The following is a 12,001-nucleotide window of genomic DNA, read 5'->3' on the forward strand; positions in this document are numbered from 1 at the left end:
GGCTGCCGCTGACATGGAGCAGTCTGTTGTATCCGCTATCCGGACAGTAATAAACGAACTTGATGGTATATTTTCTCTAAAAAGATTTTGTTGATAAGAAAGATGTGTTTTTCGTATTTCCGACAGAATTTGGTAAAAGTTCATATACTAATTCACTTGCACAGCACTAAATCACAAATTCCGTTGCTCTAATTGGTTATAGGTCTATCCAATTGCCTCCAGAGACATTTGGTAATCAGCTAATCAGCACTTTTCAGTTGTTATTTTCATTGACTTTTGGTCAATGAAAATAACAACTGAAAAGTGCTGGTCGGTTCAATTTTGTCCCTGAATCCTCTGACCTCTGGTGTAACACAATAATGTTATTTCAAAACGGGCATTTACTTGAACAGCCTTTTTGATTGAAAAGACGAATTTTACCAGGAAGTACAGAAGACATTTGAAAGACACAATGTTGTGAAAAGAGGATATGTTTCTATCTAGCATCACCACTGGAGTGGGCTATTTTTGTCATCCGTTGGGGTGATGACAATTTACTGATAACTGCCAATCATCAAGATTTTCCTCAAAGTGCTCATCATCCCTATTTAATTTACTGTAAGTACAATACTTAATGAGGTAGAGTATATGCGTTTCGAAGTATAAAGAATAACCATTTATATGGAAATCGATTTTATTTGTCAAAAACGTTCATGTCACACCACAGGTCAAATTTGAGGTAGAGTTGAGATTAAAAATTCACGCCAATATCTGTAACTGAACAAACTAACGTCAACTTACTTTTATTAATATTTTGGAGCAAGTACTGAGTCAGTACCAAGCACCATGAAAAAAAGTTAGGAGATGTGATATCTGTGTCACACTCAAATTGGATTCGAGCCTATAGGATGCACATGTCTCCTCCTGACTCTTACTCTTTTACTCTTTATTTCTTTCCACTTACACCAATGTGCATCTTCATCTTTCTTATCATTTTAATGATCACTGTTCCCCTTTACAACATGTTCCCTATGCATTTGATATCTCTATCACTAGCCTCATCTTCACAGCTCATCCAGTCTAGTCTTCCATTTTCTAGTTAATGTCGCCGTTTATCTCTTCTTGTCTCTTTATGTCTGCTCCTCTTTCTCCAGCACCATCTATGCTCGGTTTGTGAGCGCCCCTTTCAGGGTCAAGCGCATAACGGGGGGGGGGTCATGCGTATAGTGAGAGACACTTTGACATGGTGAGGGGGGTCTAGGCCTCACCTTTGCATTGTTTCCTCTGTGGTCCTCTTTTTCTGCCATGTTCTGCTCTGTGCTTTTCTTGACCCCCCCAAAACTATGGCCTTCTTCCTAGTTACTTTTACTTTTTGGGCTCAATTACCAGTGAAGACACTTGGCTCTGTTATAACTTTTTACTCCGTTTTACCAACTTCAGACAAACTGACGACCATACTGAGACACAATTGTTGAGAAAAATGTTTTGGTCAACTGGCTTCAGTTCAGTGTGAGGATCTAAGGGTGGTCCAAGATGGCTTTTGGTAACTGTGTTTTGCTGTGGCTTGGTTTTTGTTTCCAGCATTTTGTTTGTGCTAAGTGTGAAAAACCCTTCCTGGGGCATCGCCATTATGAACGCAAAGGCCTGGCGTACTGCGAAACCCATTACAACCAGGTAAGACTCACTCTCTGACAAACTGAGCCATGCTGTGTGTCTGCAAGGTTGTGCTGGGAAAGGACAACCCTCACCCTAGCCCTAAGCCTATCCCTATCCTTTAGCGCAAAGCAGGTTTGCGACAGCAGATGGAAACATTATGGGCAAAATGGAAGATGATAAAGTACTGACGCTAATACCGTAATGACAGTAGAAACTTGCAACTGAACCCCACAGGATTGATGATCATATACACGAGAACTGTTCACAAATACTCTAGTCTAATAAGAGTCTATCGGAAACAAACTTATGAATATCCTTACACTTCATCTTTACTGAAGAGTTGCATTCAGAGTCAGGTGCATTTAGGAATGTTGAATAGACTCAACTCTGTGACAAAGCTGAAAAAAATTAAAAAATATTTTACTGTTTCTGAACTAATTTGAGGTGAGAAATACTGTAAGCAATCCATTTTCTGAAGCACTACTCATTAAATCTACAAGGCCTGATTTAAAAGTTTGTTACGCTTTCGTTGCCGTGCTCTAAATATGAAAATAAAATAAATAAATAAAGTACATCTACAATAAAAACACACCATTTTTATTGGTTTTGTTTGGAGACATGCACAGCAGATCACGCGCTGCATCCTCAAGATTCAAGAGGTTTATTCGTCACATACATATACATACTTTCATACATATATGCAGTGAAATGTAATGCAACGCACCCGGTGATTACACACAATATGTCCTAGGAAAATTTCTTTCTACTAGACCAACTAACTGATTCCTAAAACGTAATACAGTAAGTCGAATACTTATAGAATAAAATAAAAATATATAAAATAAAATAAAATAAAATGGAATAGATAAAGGGAATAGGCTTACGTATATGGGCTAGACTTATGTATATGAGATAGGCAATAATGTATATACAGATTTGTGCTTTAAAGTGGCATGTGAATAAAGTGAGGTAGTGTTTGTGGGATAAAACAGCACAGTATACAACAGTACGGCGCAGCAATACGGTAACACCGAACAACCCAGAACAGTGACACAGTATGCGGTACAGTATGCTACATACGGTACAGAAGGTAGTGGAGCCTATGAGTATGGCTCAGTGAGGACCCCTGATGAGGTCAGCATTGACAGTTCTTATGGCTTGCGGGAAAAAACTCCGCTATCTCCCTCCCTTTCCCCCCCTGTAGTTTCAGAACACGGTAAATTGCACTTACAGCGTTTCAATGATCAGATTTTTCCTCGCGGATAAAAACAAAATGTGATTGGTCAATTCAGATAACGTCATTCATTATTTTGTTTCAAAAACCTTGCTACAAATTTCTGTTGGGGTTTTGAATGTATTTCAATATAGTCTCTGTGACTTTGTCTTTTTGCAGTCTTTGTAATTTGCACGACCCCTGAACAAAATATTTTACATGAACTATGACAATGATGCCAACACTGCACTGTGATTTCCATAATAATAAGGTTGTAATGAGTAATGAGGTTACTTCCAACATGACCTGTTAAAAAGATTCTATCTCACTCCTTCTTTGCAGCTATTTGGAGATGTTTGCTACCACTGCAACCGTGTTATTGAAGGAGATGGTAAGATATTCTGCCTATACATCTTACTATCTACGATTACTATCTTACATATAGGCATGTCTTATACACGGGGCGACAGTGGCGCAGGAGGCGCAGGAGGTGGAGCGGGTTGTCCAGCAATCAGAGGGTTCCTGGTTCAATCCCTAGTTCCTCCTGGCAGCACATCAAAGTGTCCTTGAGCAAGACACTGAACCCTTAACTGCTGTCGATGAGCTGGTGTGCACAGTTGCTGCTGCCATCGATGGGTGAATGTGAGGCATGTACTGTAAAGCACTTTTATTGGTCACAAGACTAGAAAAGCGCTATATAAATGCAGTCCATTGATTTACATATAATCAAAAAAAACCTGATATAATTATATATTATAATACTACTCCTACCACCAATGATAATAATATTTGGGGTCCCTATTGTTAATGCTCTGCATTTTTTTAAATGTTGTTGTCCGTTAAAAGTATACGGAACACGGCAACGGCAGAACGCACAGACATGGTTGACGTCTCGTTGGAACCGGGCATTTCAGACGTGTTGTCATTCGAGTTTGATCAATATCGATCTACATTTGAAGCATAAATTTGTGAAAAACCTTCGTAAGTTCATTAGTTTCAGGAGTTTGTGACATTGTCATCCAAAGTTATATTAGTTCAAGCTTTGTCTTTTGGAAACCATTTCCCTTCAGCCACTTGCAAGTACGACACAGAGGGTGAAGAAAGGCAATTTACTTATGTGCAGATCTTTGTGCGTGGAGTGTAGATGCTGCGTACTCCTTTCTGCTTTCCCTTACATTCCTTTCCATGCTTTTGTTTATATTGTGGATACATCAAAATACGTGGAGTATCAACGCGAAAAAAGTCACAATTACTGAAAAGTCGGTAGCCTCATTCGCCATCTTGGGCGTGTTGTAAAACTCTGCAATGTCATACAGTTGAAGTTGGTGTTCCAGATAGTTTTAGGCTTCAAAATTCAGAGATTTTTTTCCAGAACAATAAAAATAATATAGTTTTACAGCATTAGAGACATTTGCTACATTTTGAGTATTTATCTTTTATTTAGTGTGTAATTCTCTTGTGTGTTCCAGTGGTCTCTGCCTTAAACAAGGCCTGGTGTGTCAACTGTTTCTCCTGCTCCACCTGCAACACCAAGCTCACCCTCAAGTAAGACTGGACAACTACTAAAATCATACTGGGAGAGTCATGAAATCATAGTTAGAATACACCCACTGATAGAATTATTTGAGGCCGATTTTCTTTGACGACATAAATTTCCTCCAATACAAAACTTTAGATGAGATTTGACTTCAGGTTTTTCTTCTCATCACTTGCTGAAAGCGATATGAAACATTTGGGCGTATGGTTTCCTACTTTGATGTAAATCCATATACTGCTGCTTACCTTTACTGGTAGCTGCTGTGGTCACTGTGTTTTTTGTCTGCACGTTCTTCAAATGTTTCCAATTCGGTTTCACAAAGTAAGGCCTTAAAAGTCATGAAATAGTCTTAAATTTGAATTTATGTGGCTGTTGTTCACTTCATTTGTTTTTTTACAACCACAGAAGCTACTGTTAACAGGGAGTGGCAGTATTTTATAATCTTATATAATCCGAGTAAGGACAACAAACAAAATGTCTTAAGTTCTATTTTGTGTGGGTCTGCTCAGCACCCGTGAATGTCTTTCGCTTTCCCACTCAGCGCTCCTCCCCTGCAATTCTCTCATTACCCTTATTTAACTGCCCATGTCTTTCCATCCATCCCTCTTGCTTTATCTTCCTCCACTTACCATCTCCTCCTCCTCTGACCGGCCACCGGCTCTGCTGTCAGGGATAAGTTTGTTGAGGTGGACCTGAAGCCGGTGTGCAAGCACTGCTACGAGCGCATGCCAGACGACATGAAGCACCGGCTGGCCAGGCGCGAGTGTGGCTACAAAGAGAAGAAGAAGAAAATACTGATACCTATGTGTCTGTGATCCTGTCTTTCTCTCCTCTTTTCCTGGCTCCACCTTTCGGTTAGTCTCCGTGTCCCATTCTGCTTATTTCCCCCCGTTGTTTGAATGTGCCATGCTCCAGCCTCTCAATTCTCTGTTCTATTGTTTATTTGAGTCTGAGAAACTTACAGTGGGGCAAAAAAGTATTTAGTCAGCCACCAATTGTGCAAGTTCTCCCACTTAAAAAGATGAGAGAGGCCTGTTATTTTCATCACAGGTTCACCTCAACTATGAGAGACAAAATGAGAAAAAAAAAATCCAGAAAATCACATTGTCTGAATTTTAAAGAATTTATTTGCAAATTATGGTGGAAAATAAGTATTTGGTCAATAACAAAAGTTCATCTCAATACTTGTTTGCAATGACAGAGGTCAAACGTTTTCTGTAAGTCTTCACAAGGTTTTCACACACTGTTGCTGGTATTTTGGCCCATTCCTCCATGCAGATCTCCTCTAGAGCAGTGATGTTTTGGGGCTGTCGCTGGGCAACACAGACTTTCAACTCCCTCCAAAGATCTTCTATGGGGTTGAGATCTGGAGACTGGCTTGGCCACTCCAGGACCTTGAAATGCTTCTAACGAAGTCACTCCTTCGTTGCCTGGGCGGTGCGTTTGGGATCATTGTCATGCTGAAAGACCCAGCCACGTTTCATCTTCAATGCCCTTGCTGATGGAAGGAGGTTTTCACTCAAAATCTGACGATACATGGCCCCATTCATTCTTTCCTTTACACGGATCAGTCGTCCTGGTCCCTTTGCAGAAAAACAACCCCAAAGCATGATGTTTCTACCCCCATGCTTCACAGTAGGTATGGTGTTCTTTGGATGCAACTCAGCTTTCTTTCTCCTCCAAACACGACAAGTTGAGTTTTTACCAAAAAGTTCTATTTTGGTTTCATCTGACCATATGACATTCTCCCAATCCTCTTCTGGATCATCCAAATGCTCTCTAGCAAACTTCAGACGGGCCTGGACATGTACTGGCTTCAGCAGGGGGACACGTCTGGCACTGCAGGATTTGAGTCCCTGGCGGCGTAGTGTGTTACTGATGGTAGCCTTTGTTACTTTGGTCCCAGCTCTCTGCAGGTCATTCACTAGGTCCTCCCGTGTGGTTCTGGGTTGTTTGCTCACCGTTCTTGTGATCATTTTGACCCCACGGGGTGAGATCTTGCATGGAGCCCCAGATGGAGGGAGATTATCAGTGGTCTTGTATGTCTTCCATTTTCTAATAATTGCTCCCACAGTTGATTTCTTCACAACAAGCTGCTTACCTATTGCAGATTCAGTCTTCCCAGCCTGGTGCAGGTCTACAATTTTGTTTCTGGTGTCCTTTGACAGCTCTTTGGTCTTGGCCATAGTGGAGTTTGGAGTGTGACTGTTTGAGGTTGTGGACAGGTGTCTTTTATACTGATAACGAGTTCAAAGAGGTGCCATTAATACAGGTAAGGAGTGGAGGACAGAGGAGCCTCTTAAAGAAAAAGTAACGGGTCTGTGAAAGCCAGAAATCTTGCTTGTTTGTAGGTGACCAAATACTTATTTTACCGAGGAATTTACCAATTAATTCATTAAAAATCCTACAATGTGATTTCCTGGATTCTTTCCCCCCATTCTGTCTCTCATAGTCAAAGTGAACCTATGATGAAAATTACAGGCCTCTCTCATCTTTTTAAGTGGGAGAACGTGCACAATTGGTGGCTGACTGAATACTTTTTTGCCCCACTGTACCTTCTTGTGATTCCATTGTTTTTCGGTGTGAATCAAATAACAAATATCATGAGCTGAGCTCAAATGGCATTTGCCGAAAAGTATGATGACAAGCTGGTGAAATGAGATAGGATATCTCTGTAGAAAAACCCTCAACCTCAAAACTTTTGTTTGGCAATGGATACGATTTTTATTAAAAAAAAAAAAAATTTGTACAGACCAAACCGTACGTTATGTACAAGTCAGTCTTTTTTAAAGAAATTTTTAAAGAAACCACAAACCCCACCCAAGTATTGGCCTCGATTTGTAACCCCTTCAACCCCCCCCACCCCAAAAAAAAGGAAATAAAACCAATAAAATGAAAATATTGATAATAAATTTTAAAAGTAAATCAATTAAAGAGCACATGGTATAGTGTAGACAGTATGTACATAATATATACTGTATCATTTTTACTTCTCGTCTGTACTAACGCAAGCTGGCAGCCTTTGTGTTGGTGAGAATCCGCTTTGCTTATCACTGGTGCTACATGTCGATTATGCATTTTAGTATTTTTTGTATTTCTAGAGCTTACACAGCTTATTGTGCGTAATCACCGGGTGTCATGACATTTCACTGCACATATGTATGACTGTATGTATATGTATGTGACAAATAATCTCTTGAACCATAGGCGTTGCTAATGTCTGAAATATTAGTTAGGAAACCACAATCCCAATTTACAGTTAGAAAAAAAATGAGGGGGAATTTACAAAGGGGCTGAAATTGGCTGGAAGCTGCCTTTTAAGATGGAAAAAAAAAAAAGCACTGTGCATCACACACTCATGCATTCCCGTTGCGTTCCTCCTCTCCTCTCCACAGAAATAAGTTTGTCGAATTTGACATGAAGCCAGTATGCAAAAAGTGCTACGAGAAGTTTCCTCTGGAGCTGAAAAAGAGACTGAAGAAGCTGTCCGAGACGTCGGCGCGGAAGTGAGACAACTGAAGCAGAGATAAATGCAAGGCCGTGGAGACGGCCATAATTGAAGGGACATTAAAGCAGGACGTACAATCATGTAAAACAGTGTAAGGGTATTTCCTGTCATTGGATTCCATAATGGAAGTTGCTCAGATTGTTTTGGTACTATTGCATTTGCAAAATTACATGTTGTCCTCTCAATTATGGTCACGCCTTCAAACTTAATTCTTATTTAAATGTTGAGTTCCGATCGGTTATCTTTGGTCCAGTGCCTTTTGAAATGCAGTGTGCAGTATTTTTCACATTTGCCTTGCTACATTACACTGAAGTGGCCTTGTAATGCACAAAGTATTATAATCAAAAGCATGTTAAAACAAAGTTAATGTTTTATTGACAATGTTACTGCATTTCTAAGGTCCTATATAACTAAATATGTCCTTCACTGTATGCATAGTTTGCTGCTTATACCTCTTATTGGAATCATGCTCTAATATCAAGTATCAACCTTGATTGGCAATATAAGAAATTGTATTGTAACTTCGGTTTTGTGTGTTGTATTTAATGGTCGTCACAAATATGATTGTAACCCCCCCCCAAAAATGATGCCTTTTGACCCTCGTTGCTTTTCGAATAAGCACAGATTGTGGAAGTGAAGTAAGAAATTATTCAGCAATACAACTAAATTGATCCTCAATGTCATTAAGGTTTGGACCCTTTTGGGCAAGAAACACAAATCGCTGAATGAGTCAACTGTTCTACCGGGAGGAAGTATTTTTCTGTGAAAAATAACATGTTAAACAGGGGGTTGTTTCGCAGATCAACACATTCCACTGTCGAATTGAAATAACCAAAGAGCTTACTCGCTACGCCTTTAGTGTAACTCCACATATTGCTGCAATGCTTGAAGAACATAATATTTGTGGCCGTTCCGCCTGCTACACGCCACCTAAGTGGCGTTATCAGTGTCCTATGACACAGAGACACATGCAGAGATGTTGCAAGCACACCAGTTTATTGTAGAGAATGGCAAGATGTAACAAGTTGGGAGCAGATGTGTGTGTGGGGATTGGTGATTTACCTTTTGCTCATTGATTGCTCTGATGAGCAACGGGTCTACAGCCACCTCTGATCCCAGGCCCAATTATCTAGACCCCAAACAGGTGTGACTGCTTAAACCACCCTACATACCCCCCACCCCCGAATTAAACTGAGGCCAGGGATGATCCCTGGCCAAAGCCTACTTCCCACCCCTTCACCAGGCAGAGAAAAAAAAAGTAATTGAATGCCTGGAATCTGAAACAAACATACCTTAAAACAAACAAATGTCCAACAAAACAGAAACAGCCCCTTTCCCAGACACCTGGTTTCCCAGAACAGCACGGTCCATGGTCAACCCTCCCCCAGGATGATGACAGATTTCCTTCCTCCCTTCCGGAGAGTGGAGCCTGCCGCTACTGTGCTGACTGGTTCAAGATGAAGAGATGTGGAGGTGTAGCCAGGCTTGGCTGTTGCGGGGGCTGCTTGGAGGGGCTGCTTGGAGGGGCAGCCTGGCTGCGCAGCAGTGGCTGCTGGGGGGAGCAGCTTGCTGCAGGGGTTACCCATGGTTGCTGTGGCTGCTTCTCTGCCAGTCCTCCGCTGGACATCCTGGGTGCTGCTGCTGCCAGTCGGGAGAGGGCTGGATCTGAAGCCGCCAGTTGACCTGCTGGTGGCTCCACTAAGTCTTTGGACGGCTGTTCTGTGTCCCTAAACCCGTACCAGAGAGTCCCTGTTCAGGCGCAACTGTGGCAGTTCTGCATGCCACACGAGTGGTGTTTTCACATCTGATCCCCAGGTCCAACTACCTAGACCCAAGACAGTTGTGGCTGCTTTAAACACACTACCCCCACATTTATCCATGCCAACACTCCAAAGTGCATGAACGGAAAGTGAACTTTGCTCTTGTCATGTTTAGTAGTTGAGTATTTTGATCTGAATAAATACGTTTTGATGCATCCTTATTTGTTATGTTATTATTTATTGAGGAACAATGCTGATTCTGTCCTGACCATGGAATAACAGACCAATTCTTTAGCCTCTCAGATCCTTGAGGGGTCATGGGAATTTACCAGACCAGTCTACATGTTTTGCAGACATGGAAAAAAAGCTTATGGCTGTGTACCAAGAGGGTTTCTCTTAAAATGTACTAAGGGAGTAGGATCTGCCATGTCCGTGACACAGATAAGTGGCCCGATAACCGAAGGATGGATGGAATATTAATATAATATGGCGTGGTCTAAATGAGTTCTTTCAAAAGAATGCCAATGGGGGGCATGACCTTGTTTTGTTCCATCACTATGGTAATAGAATGCGGCCTAATTATGTTCCATTCCAAAATGCAATATGCATATTCAGATGTGGCTGTACTGCAGTATTAACTACATAATGGATTATTGACATTAATGGGGCATTTCCTAATAAATAACTAAACTTGGATTGAACACTTCCCTGTTAGTTTGTAATCTGTTGTCTCACCTCATCTGTCGATTTATTTTTTGAGGGGCAGAAATCTCAGTTCCCTTTACATTAAAAGGAAGTTATCTCACAACTACGCGGGGGACATGGGCGCTTGTGTTGGCGGATGTGAAGAAAGTGTACACAAAGAAAATAGATCAATCTTCTCACACACTTTTTTTTATTTTTATTTTTATTTTTTTTTAAGTGATTTCATTTATTTTCCCTGCCAAAAAAGATATTCTAAACTGGGCTATCATTACAAAGACTGTAGGCATAGATAGATAGACAGATAGATACTGTAGATAGAGAGTTCCAAACTTTCTTAAACACAATTAAAAAGTCAATTAAATACATTCTGTTACTGAAGCATTACAGAAAGCTGCCAATTGACTGAATATGATATACACTCATCACCTCGATGCTTGGTCAGACTTCAGCCATCACAAATTACATGAAGGTGGTCTATTTCTATTTCTTTTAATCTATTGCTATTAAGGGGGGGGGCGGGGGTTATAACCTCTTTCTTAAGATAGAAGCATGACAACTGTCCCAAAAGCCAGAAAACCAATCAATACAGGGAATTAAAAGTAAGGCCTTGGAGCTGGTGAAGGGAAGGAGATGATACGTGCCAGTTTAAAGTAAAAAATAAAAATAAAAATAAATCAAGAAAACATGAATAAGGTGTTCCTTTACTAAACCGTGAAATTGTCAAGTGAGCCAGATTTTGGGCTTTGTGGGGGGAGTAAAACCACTGGTTTTGAGAGGGAACGCACAAACACTCAAAACTCAACGTAACGCCTTATTTTTTTCCCCTTGACGTAACGGTCATGGTATGACATTAGTACCTCGGTCTTTGCCTTGTTTTTGTACATGTACCGGAAACATAATTTGCCAGATTTCGGTTGGGTGGCGAGACAAGTTAAACAGTCATATTTTACTGTCCTTTGCGTTTAGCTTCTTGTTCCTTATGATTAGACATGACCCCACAACATGGTGTTTCCCATTATTTGAGCGTAACGTCTATGCCCATGGGCTCCTTGTACTATGGTCCCATTATGTGTGTGCATCCGCAACTTCATGTGTGGTGGAGCTTAATCTTATCTGATCCCAGACCAGCTGTGGAGATAGGAAGACCAGCCCGAGCCCCGAGTTCCAGAAGCATCCTCTTCACCTGCGAAAAAACCCCCAAAACAACCAGACGTCACTTAAAAGATAACTTCACCTATAAATGGAAAACATAGGTAAACAAAAGGCCAGGAAATTCTCCCATGCACTCATACTATATACATTATATATATATATATATATACACACACACACACACACACACACATACTGTACATACACATATACACGAAAATATATACTGTACATACACATATACACATACATACACACGTGTGTGTGTGTTAATTCAACTAAATGTTTCAGCATCGAGGTCATAGTTGTTGGTGGTGTTGTAATGAGTTGCATTATATTCTAAGGTGTTTCTAATATTCTGCCCCCCCTCATATATGTAAATAGGGAGGAAGATTTTTTACATTTTTTTCAAACACCTCTAGAACATTACATTTAACTATGACCTCCGTCGTAAACATATAATTGAATTTACACATTTCTGACTATGTAGA

At 40.6% G+C, this 12,001-nt stretch overlaps 2 protein-coding genes across 5 annotated transcripts in view; one reads left to right on the forward strand and one right to left on the reverse strand.

Annotated features, from left to right (window-relative positions):
• LOC307244088 (LIM and senescent cell antigen-like-containing domain protein 1) overlaps positions 1 to 9,874 on the forward strand; it is a 45,430-nt gene extending 35,556 nt beyond the window's left edge. For 3 of the 4 annotated variants that reach the window (XM_080019113.1, XM_080019112.1, XM_080019110.1), the window contains exons 7-11: positions 1,561 to 1,653; positions 3,191 to 3,239; positions 4,318 to 4,393; positions 5,056 to 5,239; positions 7,781 to 9,874. In XM_080019113.1, the coding sequence (XP_079875239.1) occupies positions 1,561 to 1,653; positions 3,191 to 3,239; positions 4,318 to 4,393; positions 5,056 to 5,200 (363 nt within the window). In that variant the 3' untranslated portion in view covers positions 5,201 to 5,239; positions 7,781 to 9,874. The remainder of the gene's footprint in view (positions 1 to 1,560; positions 1,654 to 3,190; positions 3,240 to 4,317; positions 4,394 to 5,055; positions 5,240 to 7,780) is intronic. The other variant, XM_080019111.1, reaches the window with a different exon arrangement.
• Positions 9,875 to 10,769: 895 nt separating this feature from the next.
• gcc2 (GRIP and coiled-coil domain containing 2) overlaps positions 10,770 to 12,001 on the reverse strand; it is a 55,025-nt gene continuing 53,793 nt past the window's right edge. The window contains exon 19 of the mRNA XM_080018544.1: positions 10,770 to 11,541. Within this exon, the coding sequence (XP_079874670.1) occupies positions 11,468 to 11,541 (74 nt within the window). The 3' untranslated portion in view covers positions 10,770 to 11,467. The remainder of the gene's footprint in view (positions 11,542 to 12,001) is intronic.

Source organism: Zeus faber (genome assembly GCF_960531495.2).
Source record: "Zeus faber genome assembly, chromosome: 18".
NCBI classification, from domain to species: Eukaryota; Metazoa; Chordata; class Actinopteri; order Zeiformes; family Zeidae; genus Zeus; species Zeus faber.